The following is a 12,500-nucleotide window of genomic DNA, read 5'->3' as shown; positions in this document are numbered from 1 at the left end:
GATCCTGTGGTGGTTAATCAACCTTCCCGATGAATTTAAGAAACCCCCATGTTTCCAAATGCAGCACAAAATCACGCACTACCCCAAATGCACCGTCAGTGTGAATAGAGTTTTCCCATCTGCTAGGCGGCACGCTTTTGTTATGGCACCAGTTCAGCAGCTTGCGCTGAGAAACGACGTGGCAACGCACCAGCATTCAATGTGTGAGCCTTGAAGCATTCACGGCGTTCTCTGCAGCTGCCTCAGCCCTCAAGCGAAGGGGAAGTCCCACAGCCGCTGGATCTAACCTGGCTGAGACGTACGCTACGCGCCCCAGCCTCCCCCACAGCCTCCCCCCCAGCCTCCCCCCCGGGGTCCTGCAGCAGTGCAGAAGTCCTGCAGCCTTGTTTCTCGTTCACAGTCTGTATCAAAGGTTGTTCAGGATTAGTAATTCCCAATATAGGGGCGTTTCTAAAACCATTTTCAACCTTCTTCAGCCTCTGGCATCCAGCTAAGCGCACTGTGGGCCTGTAGGCCCTTCCCATGAGCCATTGCACTCAAAGGAGTCCTGAGACACGCAAGATCACAGATGAACGTTCTAACATTCTAACAGCTGTTCCTTTGTTTTTGGCTTAGGGATTTTTCTAATAGCCTCAATTCTGTCAACATCTAACGTCCTACCTTCTCCTGAAATATTGTAACTTAGTCTCGCTTGCCCTGTGGCGTTCCTCAGCAAGATGTTTTAACAATTTGATGGTGTCTGTTCTCCACTGCCCTTCTGTTCGTGATCCAATTAAACAGTTGACATATTGGAGCAGAACAGAGCCTGGAGTTAGCGGCAGTGACTCCAGGCTTGCACGTGACGCTTCATTATAGATGGTTGTGGACTCACGGTAACCCTGACAGACGTGTGAAAGTGTAGGGCCGTCCCCGAAAATCAAAAGCACACCAATATTGTGAATTTGAGTGCAGCGGTACACTGACAAACGCATTGGCCAAATCGACCAGTGAAAACCATTCACAGTCGCTAGGGATTTGTGACAGCATCTTGTATGGGTTGGGCACTCGAGGGGCCTGCGTCACAACAGCCTCATTCACCGCCTTCGAGTCCTGAACAAATCTCCACTCTTCAGGTTGGCCCGGGGCGAGAACCTTTTTCCACTGGGAAGATTGGTGTGCACAGGAGATTTTGTACATGGCACAATCACCCCAGCCTCCCTAAGAGCCTCAATCACCAGTGTTATACCCCTCACTTCAGGTTTCAGCAGATATTGAGGCTTGCACAGTCTGAAGTCAGATTTTCGAGTAACTTGAACGGGAGGACACCCCTTGATTAACCCAACAACATGTTAAGTAACATCCTGGTACTTCCCAAAGATATTCTGCTACAGCAGCGTCACAGAGATAAACACTCTTCTGGTCAGGGCCAACCACAATATTGACAACAAGAGTGTCACTCTTACTTTCCAAGCAAGTATAAGCAGACACCCTGCCCTGGTGGAGGGACTGTACAGCATGTGTTCACCAAATTGCCCAATCACCCAATCAACCAATGAACCAATCAACCAGTCACTAAATCAACCAATCAACCAATCCACCAATCACCAAATCAACCAATCACCCAATCACCCAATCAACCAAACACCCAATCAACCAATCACCAAATGAACAAATCAACCAATCAACCAGTTGTCCGCAGCAACTAGTCATTTTACCCATGGTCCTAAATCTTCCCACCTGTTAGGGTGGCCCTTTGCAAGTAAAACGTGTGGGACACTATTTACAACACTGAATAATTCAAGCTCTGTTATCCTCAACTTTACTTCAGCTGCACATCTAAATTTGTCACAAAACAACCAGTGAAGTACTATTACTTCCTCTTTCTTGGTCTATCAAATATGTACTTTCCCACCGATGTGTGCTGTGCAGTGCAGATCAGATGCAGGCGTTACATCTGCTAAGTTTGGGTTAGCAGCATGCATTGCTTTTTCAATTAGTCTGAGGTTCACATCATCCTCTGCATCGGTGCACAATGGTCACTCATATGCAAAGAATTTCTGTTCCAGCCATGCGCATCATCACTATCCTTTGGAAAATGAACAGTGAGCCCTTTCAGGGCCAATATTCAAACTTATCCCTAAATAACACATTAATATCTCTACCTGCTCAATTTATTGGTCAGAAATTTGAAACCATGTAGGAGAATTTAAGCCACACGACTCGCATGTCTCGCATGGCAGAGGAGCACAAATGATCTCAGTAAGAATGGCGTAAAATACGCAGATGCAGTGCGCTCACCTACCAGTCATCTCAGACTTTTCAAAAAATTTCCTTCTCTTAATAACTGAACGTCCTGCCCCAGAATCAACCAAAAACCTAATTTTCTGCCCATTAATCTTCAACACAGCAGTATGCATTCTCAAATAAACGTCATCATATTTTTCATATGTGCCCCCTGATTCATATCTCTTTTCTAATGAATCTATTGCCCTTTGTACATTCATCAAGATAGTTTCAGAGATTAGCAGAAGTGAGTATTCTTTGCATAGTAATATGTGTCTTACCTGAATCCCAGCAACTGTCTACCCATGGAGTTCCACCTAGCCCGTCTCCAGAACCAGCCCTCTCACCAGCAGGTTACACTTTCAATCATTACATTACACAAAATGACAAATCAAAATGACAAATCAATGATTTCTTCATATGTTGCACTCAAAATTATACTGGTGCTGTAGTGGAATAGTAGAGTGGTACTGGAACATGAAGTGTTACACTAAGGTGTTGGTGTATTGTTGGTGTAATGTTGTAGTGTTGGTGTAGTGTTATAGTGTTGGTGTAGTGTTGGTGTAATGTTGTAGTGTTGGTGTAGTGTTGTAGTGTTGCTGTAGTGTTGGTGTAGTGTTGCTGTAGTGTTGGTATATTGTTGGTGTAGTGTTGTAGTGTTGGTGTATTGTTGGCGTATTGTTGGTGGAGTGTTGTAGTGTTGCTGTAGTGTTGTAGTGTTGGTATATTGTTGCTGTAGTTCTGTAGTGTTGGTGTAGTGTTGGTATATTGTTGGTGTAGTGTTGGTGTAGTGTTGGTATATTGTTGGTGTAGTGCTGTAGTGTTGTGTTGCTGTAGTGTTGGTGTATTGTTGGTATATTGTTGGTGTAGTGTTGTAGTGTTGCTGTAGTGTTGGTGTAGTATTGTAGTGTTGCTGTAGTGTTGGTGTAGTGTTGTAGTGTTGCTGTAGTGTTGGTATATTGTTGGTGTAGTGTTGTAGTGTTGGTGTATTGTTGGCGTATTGTTGGTGGAGTGTTGTAGTGTTGCTGTAGTGTTGTAGTGTTGGTATATTGTTGGTGTAGTGTTGCTGTAGTATTGTAGTGTTGCTGTAGTGTTGGTGTAGTGCTGTAGTGTTGGTATATTGTTGGTGTAGTGTTGTAGTGTTGGTGTATTGTTGGTGGAGTGTTGTAGTGTTGGTGTAGTGTTGTAGTGTTGGTGTCGTGTTGATGTAGTGTTGTAGTGTTGCTGTAGTGTTGGTGTAGTATTGTAGTGTTGCTGTAGTGTTGGTGTAGTGTTGTATTGTTGCTGTAGTGTTGGTATATTGTTGGTGTAGTGTTGTAGTGTTGGTGTAATGTTGGCATATTGTTGGTGGAGTGTTGTAGTGTTGGTGTCGTGTTGATGTAGTGTTGTAGTGTTGCTGTAGTGTTGGTGTAGTATTGTAGAGTTGCTGTAGTGTTGGTGTAGTGTTGTAGTGTTGCTGTAGTGTTGGTATATTATTGGTGTAGTGTTGTAGTGTTGGCGTATTGTTGGTGGAGTGTTGTAGTGTTGCTGTAGTGTTGGTGTCGTGTTGATGTAGTGGTGTAGTGTTGCTGTAGTGTAGTGCTTCACAAGCTCTTAGTGGTTGAAGAGACAGACATAATAACAAGGCAGATATTCCATTCTATCCAGTCCAGTGTTGTATAAAAACTGTTGACATAGTTACTGCAGAGTCAGTATTGTGGAGTCAGTATTTTGTACATGTTCTATATCTGTCTGCAGCGTGTCCTAAAAAGGAATTCGGTCTCTGTTTCCTTCTATAATAAATTGTTGATGTAGTGGAAGTTGAAGAGAAAGCGCTGATCTAAAATAGTCCTCTCAGAGCATGTTAAACAGACAGAGAGAGGAGGAAGAGGGAGAGAGAGAGGAGGAGAGAGAGAAAGGGAGAGAGGGAGGATACAGAGGGGGAGGAGAGAGGGGGAGGGAGTGGAGGATGGTGGAGAGAGGGAGGGTGGGGGGGGGAGACGCACGCTCTCCCTCTCTGCAGGGACACTAGCTGGTGTGACCCAGAGGGCAGAAAGGTCACCTCACCATCACCCCTCACTCACTCAATCTCACCATCATCAACATTATGAATGATTAATGATATGAATGATTAAGGGTGCTGTTCATGGAACTTGGTGCAAAATGAGGAGACAGTCCTTACACCACACCTCATCTACTGCCTCGATAGTGCTCCCCCCCACCACCTCTCACACACACAAACACACACACACACATACACAGATACTGACCTCCTTCAGGCTATCTGACCCACTATAAAACCAAGCAACTACGTCAGCAGCTACTGCAATATTTAGCTGTCCTCTCTCTTCCTCGCTTTTTCACCCTTGCTGACTGTCACCCCAAGCAGAAATCTCCAGAAAGCATCATTGTGTATGTCGCTAATCTTTGTAGTTTCACCATAGCTTTGATGGTGACAGCATTAATAGACAGCTGCTGTACTGAGAACATGTGGGTGTGAATCAGGGACAGGGAGTTCAATACCACACCTCCTCTACACCAGGGAGGGACGGGGAGTTTAGGACCACACCTCCACTACACTAGGGAGGGACGGGGAGTTTAGGACCACACCTCCTCTACACCAGGGAGGGATGGGGAGTTTAGGACCACACCTCCTCTACACCAGGGATACGGGGAGTTTAGGACCACACCTCCACTACACCAGGGAGGGACGGGGAGTTTAGGACCACACCTCCTCTACACCAGGGAGGGACGGGGAGTTTAGGACCACACCTCCTCTACACCAGGGAGGGACGGGGAGTTTAGGACCACACCTCCTCTACACCAGGGAGGGACGGGGAGTTTAGGACCACAGCTCCTCTACACCAGGGAGGGATGGGGAGTTTAGGACCACACCTCCTCTACACCAGGGAGGGACGGGGAGTTTAGGACCACACCTCCTCTACACCAGGGAGGGACGGGGAGTTTAGGACCACACCTCACTACACCAGGGAGGGACGGGGAGTTTAGGACCACACCTCCTCTACACCAGGGAGGGACGAGGAGTTTAGGACCACACCTCCTCTACACCAGGGAGGGACGGGGAGTTTAGGACCACACCTCCTCTACACCAGGGAGGGACGGGGAGTTTAGGACCACACCTCCTCTACACCAGGGAGGGACGGGGAGTTTAGGACCACACCTCCTCTACACCAGGGAGGGACGGGGAGTTTAGGACCACACCTCCTCTACACCAGAGAGCATTTTTACTTTGAACCTTCAGTCCGCTCGGAGCTGGTGACCTGTAAAACAGTACCATTGTTAAAGAATGAAGAGATCTAGAAAAAAAGTAAAATAAAAGATATTTAAAATAAGCACAGTGCTTACTAGACCAGCAGCTAGTTTTTGTTTGGTATATGTGATTTGAAGCTGTCCACATGATTCCTGTGGCCATATTATTCTCTCCAGGATGACTTCAGATACGTCCATACACAGATACCCAACTCAAGTACAGAAGCTGCCTTTAATGTGCACATTTCTGCCTTTCTAGGTCTGCAGTCTATACGTCGTTTCGTTCATTCATTCACACGATTTCAGAGCATGCGAGCACACACTGGTGTTCGGGGCACGAGGGGACGTGGGTATGTTCAAGCGTGCATGTGATCAGCTCAGATCTGGCACGGTTCACATCTGTCTCGGTGGCAATGGCAGTGATGACTTCCTCTCCTCCCAGGGGGGCACAGAGGGGTCACTTCACACAGCACGGCTGAGTGGGAGGGGCACGTGTGTGTGGCTGGGGGAGCTTCACCTCTCCATCACGTCTCAGCCATGCTGTGGGCACTCAGACGGAGCACCTGCCCCACGCACCATGCACACCCGGGCAGTCCCGGACGGGGTGGTTGGTATGTGCTGCGTGATTTATATGTAGGTCACAGTGATAAAGTGCCGTTTACAGAGCAGAGTGCAGTGAGCTTTCAGAACCCCGATGCTAAAAGAGGTTGTAGACGTCCATTAATAATTAATGAAGGAGAGGCAGATATGACAGGGGAGATGGTGAAGGGGAGGGAGGGAGAAAAAGAGAGAAAAAGAGTCAGAGAGAGAGAGAGAGAGAGAGAGAGAGAGAGAGAGAGAGAGAGAGAGAGAGAGAGAGAGAGAGGGGCCAGATGGGTTGGATGTATTGTTTAGCTGAAATGATGAGTTGTCCAGTACACCAGAGTCTAGGTTTCCATGTCCATATGTCTCACTCTCCTTCTGCTTCATCGCACACTGGCCATGCAAACAAGAGCCAGTCTGGCTTCAGCTCTAAATGCACTGAGTGCATGTGTATGTGTGTGTGTGTGTGTGTGTGTGTGTGTGTGTGTGTGTGTGTGTGTGTGTGCGCGTGCGTGCGCGTGCGTGTGTGTTTGTAAAACCGTGCAAAGCCTCTTCCTGCATAGACACTTTTCAGGCAGGTGGCGTGGTTTTTGACTCAGCCACATGTGTGAGCTTCAATGGCAACAATATCCTTGGCACAAGCTGGAGGGACACAGGCCAGTCTCCCGGTCTCACTCCCAACTCCGCCCCCTCGGCCTGCAGCTGGGATCTCTCCTCCTCCGCACCCTCTGTGTACTGATGTTTGGGCTATTGGCCACCATCATTGCACTTTGTTCGGTATAAATAGGCAGTTGTGGATCTCTTGCGATGGGTTGGGCTGGCATGACTCATCTGAAGGCTCGTGGTTAAACAGAGGGTTCTGCTAAGATACGAGCCAGATGTGTTTGTGCCTGTTGTTTGGCTCCCAGCATCCTCCGGTCCCCAGTCACGGAACCGTCCAGCCGTGCGGCTGCCGACCTGCCTGGCCCACAGAGCCACGGAGACGAGGCGGTTCAGTGCTGCGTGTGTGGTGGTCATGAAGATACACACAGCAGTGCGGACGTCAGAGGGGACCGATGTAGGAGCTGTTCCTTTACAACTAATGCATCAATGCAATGTTGATCTGGCTTGAGTAAATATATTTTTAATTTAAATGTGTGAATCCTTGTTTCATTTACTGGAAGGCAGACGGGATCTTTTTTTTTCCTGTTTATGGGCACCTATATACAGATAAACAGCAGTAGTTTTGTTTCATGTTGTGTATGTTGTGTGAGGGATTAAAAGCTTTTAAATGTTTAAATATTCATGTGCTTCAGGGCTAACAATAATGATGAAAGGGTTAAACGTTTCAAAGAGAGAAAGTTGACAGATAAATAAGAGAAAGAAGGAAAAGGAGAGAAAGGAAGAATGATAAAGTGTGGGTGTGAGTGTGGGCTTTGGGTACGGAAGGTGTGCAGCTCTGGAACAATGCTGTAGGCTCTTTCATATGCTATTTATCAAACATCCTCCCTTTCTGCACACACACACACACACACACACACACACACACACACACATTCTGCCTTCTTCCCTCCCAAACACTATTGGAGCCAGTGACACACACAGTCCTTTTGAATAATTAATAATATTTCTAATTATATCTGAAAACAATGCTGCAGGAATGTTCAATAATGATTTTGTAAGTCCAAACCAAACCTCCGCCAGGAGTTAAAGCTGAGGCAGTGGAGACGCACCTCACATTCATCACTCTGAGAGAGTCTCCTCACTGAGGAAACTCTGGAGAACATTGATTCATGTGTGGAGTTGTCCTGAACGGGCAAACACGAGGACAGCATGGAGAATAACTGCCTCTGGAGAATCTCACACACACCGCGTTCCTGTAGTGTCGTTTCTACGCTCCTGTATGGGTCGTGGTTCTGTGTGCATCATCAAGGGCAGGACTGGGGGGCGGGGCTTAATCCACTCAGACACGACGTTCCTGTTGTTGCTTGACTGTATTAGTGCATTAGTGTATTTCTGACCACACAGTGATCAGATAATGCAGTGAAGTTGTGCTTCACTTAAAGCTGAGAGTTGTTTCGACTACACACCAAAATCACTTCCATAATGAGCAGCACTGTCCACACACACACACACAGAAGAGAGAGAGAGAGAGAGAGAGAGAGAGAGAGAGAGAGAGAGAATGAATCAGATCGATGTGGTGGACCTTCCTAGCAGTGCCCGGTAAACACTATTACCCACATTACCCCTCGTCCATCTTTGCAGGCTTCTCTCATGGTTTGTTTTCTCCTCAGAGTTCATCCTCTCGTTCCCCTGGAGTCACACCTCTCTCTTGTTCCATTTCTGCCTCTCTGTCGTTCCATTTCCATGTTCTTTCTCCACCACCACCCCCACCCGCCCCACCACCCCCACCAGCCCCACCCTGCACTCTCACTCTCTCTCTCACCACCTGTTTGATCCTCAGCTCAGCAGAGACTCTTACCATCTTCTTTCTCTTGTATTTATTCTCTTATTTTGCCCTGATGTTATGAATGACCTCCGCTCGCTGTCCCCCCCTCCCAGGCGAGACCTACTCGGACAGCTACAGCCACACGGAGGCGTGTCTCCCGTGCACCGTGTGTTCGGGACTCCTGCGCATGCAGACGCCGTGCACCGACTCCAACGACGCTGTGTGCATGTGCGACTACAGCTACTACCTGGACGCCATGTCGGGGGACTGCCTGCCGTGCACCGAGTGCCCGCGCGGCTACGGCATGTACGCGCGCTGCGAGCACGACCACGACACCGTATGTGAACCGTGTGTGGACGACACCTTCTCGGACCAGGAGAGCTCGTTGGACCCCTGCCTGCCCTGCACCGTGTGTGACGACGAAACAGAGACGCAGCTCCGCGAATGTACGCCCACGGCTGACGCCGTATGTCACGGTGAGACACGCACGCATGCTCACACACACACACACACACACACACACACACACATACACACGCACGCGAACACACACGCACGCACGCACACGCACGCACACACACACACTGTGGCATCCCAAACCTGTGCTCAAAAAGAGACAACAAACTTTCAACATGTCCTGCAGTCAATGCAGAGTGTTTCACACATATATCCTGAAGTCAATGCGGAGAGGTATCACTCACACATACTCTACATCAAACACTGGGGAGGTATCAGTATAACACACTTCCATCAGGAGGCCTATCTGAGCAAATCAAATGCTACAACAATTTAGTACCATTTTCCCCAAACAGGGCACAGAGAGCTTTATCCTTCTCTCCATGACATGGGGAGTGATAAACATTCATATGCTGGTTCACAGTAGTGACGTTCCACACCTGCCAGTTTGCTAGTGCTGGTTTCAGAAACCGTTGTTTAGATACAGCATTCGTCTCCCACAAATGCTGAAACTTTGTGTTTTTAGTGCAAATCTGAGGCTGTGGAATTGATGTAATTTCAGTTATACTGTAATCCAGCCTAGATCTGTGGTAGATACATACTGCCAACCACCATGTCATGCCAACTTGTCACTGAAGAAACAGACAAACCAGTGAGAATCAACATTAAAGTTCAGCTTTTTGGGCAGTATTGCCCATGTGACCTAGCTCCAGTGATCACATACGCGGAGTAGTGGGTGACAGTGACTCCCCAGACTCAACACCCTGCACATACCTCCTACCTGCAGGTTTCCTACCTACTAAAGCTCATGAATGGCTTATGAATGGCATATGAATTGTTTTCTTTGATGAGTTAATCCAGGTGTATCAGCGCAGGCAAAGTCAGTGGTTTAGTGCTGGAATTACAGTCATGCAGTTAACGGGTTTTGTTTATGGAATTAGGTAGGCAGTATTACCTTTAATAAAAGTGAATTATAACTTTATAATTATATAACTGTAACGCAGCACGCGCTGTGGAGTGAGGAGGTGGACACAAACGCTGAGGAGAGCGAGATTTAATAAAGGGAATACCAACTCATGGTCAAACAGAAAAGCATTAGTCAAATCCGATAGGGAGTCCAAACGTAAAACACTGAGCGACATACTGAACACAGGGAAATGAAACACGGGAAAACGCAGAACGACTGAAACAAACAGATAACACAGGGCAACTGGGCAGCAAACGGGAAGTACTCACGAGAACAGGATACAAAGCATAAAGCGCAAAACCACGGATGACTAGACTGGGGGATATCGGGACTTATATACATTGAACTGAAACAAGGAACAGGTGATGACAATGACACGGGGGCGTGGCAACAAACGAGGAATCACGGACACAAACGAGCAGGGCGGGACAAACAGGCAAGGAACACAGACACGAGGGTGACAGCTGAGGGAGGGGGCGTGGCCATACGTGACAATAACATAAAGAAATAGATAATACATAGCACATCAGTAATGTAAACAACCACAGGACAAAACATGCTGCAGTTAGAGGCCAACGCCACAACATGTAGTTAATTAATTAACCCCACATTCAGGTAACCCCCTTCAACCAGCAGGAGCAAAGAGGTTAACCGGGGTCACTTTCTCACATGTCTGTTCCAATTTGACAGGTGCAAGGTCAAAGGTCAGATATTTTGTGTGTGTAAGTGTACCTGGAGAGGTCACAGAGGTCAGGTGCATCTGCTCTGTCTGCACACACACACACACACACACACACACACACACACACGCATGCATACAGATGCGCACATTTAAGCATGAAAAGATAAATATAGAGTGTTTAATTACCAGTCTGTCTGTGGTTACTGGACATACTGTACACTGGACACTGTGTTACTAACAGCCAGTATATCAGGTCAGGGCTCTCACACACACACACAAACACACGCATATGTGGATGCACACACACACACACACACACACACACACACACACACACACACACACACACACACACACACACGCACTTGTGCTTGAGGGCATCAGACATCAGAAGGACCTACCTCCCAAAGAGCAGCACCATAATCCAATAACACGGCACATTACACGCCCTGCCCAGGCGTGGAAACAGTACTTCCTCTGTGTGTGTGTGTGTGTGTGTGTGTGTGTGTGTGTGTGTGTGTGTGTGTGTGTGATTATCCCTGCATCTCCAGGCTGCATGTGCTGCTATGGGCCTGGGCATCTGGTGTATATCAGCTGCTGGAGTGCTGGCTCTGTGGAAACGGCTGTGTGCTCCTCTGAGCTCTGTGGACGGGGACATAGAGCTGTGGGCTTGTGGGGGTTTGTCTTGCGCTGGACGTCCTGCACACCGACACAGAGCTGCCATTTGTGGTTTAGCTCAGAGCTGCATGTTTCACTCTGAGACCCATGGAAAGAGATGGATGAAAGAACTCTGGGAGAGACAGCTGTCACACATTGATTGGCCTAGATTTAAAACTAAATCAAGCTAATATTACTCACCTTCTACGAAATATAATCTACATAACTGATGAAGAGGCTATATCCTGTATTCTAAAGAAGAGCCTATATCCTATATTCGCCTAATGAAGATCCTGTGTCCTGTATTGTAAAGAAGAGCCGGTATCCTGTATTGTAAAGAAGAGCCTGTATCCTCTATTCTAACGAAGATCCTGTATCCTCTATTCTAACGAAGATCCTGTGTCCTGTATTGTAAAGAAGAGCCGGTATCCTGTATTGTAAAGAAGAGCCGGTATCCTGTATTGTAAAGAAGAGCCGGTATCCTGTATTGTAAAGAAGAGCCGTTATCCTGTATTGTAAAGAAGAGCCGGTATCCTGTATTGTAAAGAAGAGCCGGTATCCTGTATTGTAAAGAAGAGCCTGTATCCCATTTGCCCCTAATGATGAGCCCCTGGGGACTTACAGACAGAACAGTGATGTTGAGCTTCACAGGTTTGCTAGCAGAAGCAACATTTGGGTTTGATTGTGAGCTTGGCTGTAAATCATGGCTTTAGATGAAGAAACATCCGGGATTTTGTTCTGCCTGTTCCGGTGAATTCTGGCATGCTCTGGCTGAATTTGGGCTGTGCTTGCAGGCGGAAGTGCCACGCTGAGGGAGCGTGTACATATGGACACCTGCTCGTGGTGGAGATGTTACAGGAGCAACAGCTTGTAGTAGGACACGAGTCCACAGATGGAATGCATAAATCAGAGAGCCTTTTTAAGTGCAAGACAATTATTGAGGCTCACTAAAGAGCACACACACACACACACACACACACACACACATACAAAACATTCACTGCCAGCTGTTCATTTGCAAAAGGTTGCCTTTGATCATGTCAGCCAAAATGCCTCTGTCCTGGGAGAGGAGAGGAGAGGAGAGGAGAGAGGAGGGGAGGAGAGAGGAGGGGAGGGGAGGGGAGAGGAGAGGAGAGAGGAGGGGAGGAGAGAGGAGGGGAGAGGAGGGGAGAGGAGAAGAGAGGAGACGAGAGAAGTAAGATGAAGTGAAAAGCAAA

The 12,500-nt window shown here is 47.5% G+C and overlaps 1 protein-coding gene across 1 annotated transcript in view; it reads left to right on the top strand.

Annotated features, from left to right (window-relative positions):
* ngfra (nerve growth factor receptor a (TNFR superfamily, member 16)) overlaps positions 1-12,500 on the top strand; it is a 39,000-nt gene that overhangs the window by 4,558 nt on the left and 21,942 nt on the right. The window contains exon 3 of the mRNA XM_076997011.1: positions 8,635-8,997. Coding sequence (XP_076853126.1) covers positions 8,635-8,997 — 363 coding nt within the window. The remainder of the gene's footprint in view (positions 1-8,634; positions 8,998-12,500) is intronic.

Source organism: Brachyhypopomus gauderio, chromosome 2 (assembly GCF_052324685.1).
Source record: "Brachyhypopomus gauderio isolate BG-103 chromosome 2, BGAUD_0.2, whole genome shotgun sequence".
Classification (NCBI taxonomy): domain Eukaryota; kingdom Metazoa; phylum Chordata; class Actinopteri; order Gymnotiformes; family Hypopomidae; genus Brachyhypopomus; species Brachyhypopomus gauderio.
This window is presented reverse-complemented; position numbering and strand designations above follow the sequence as displayed.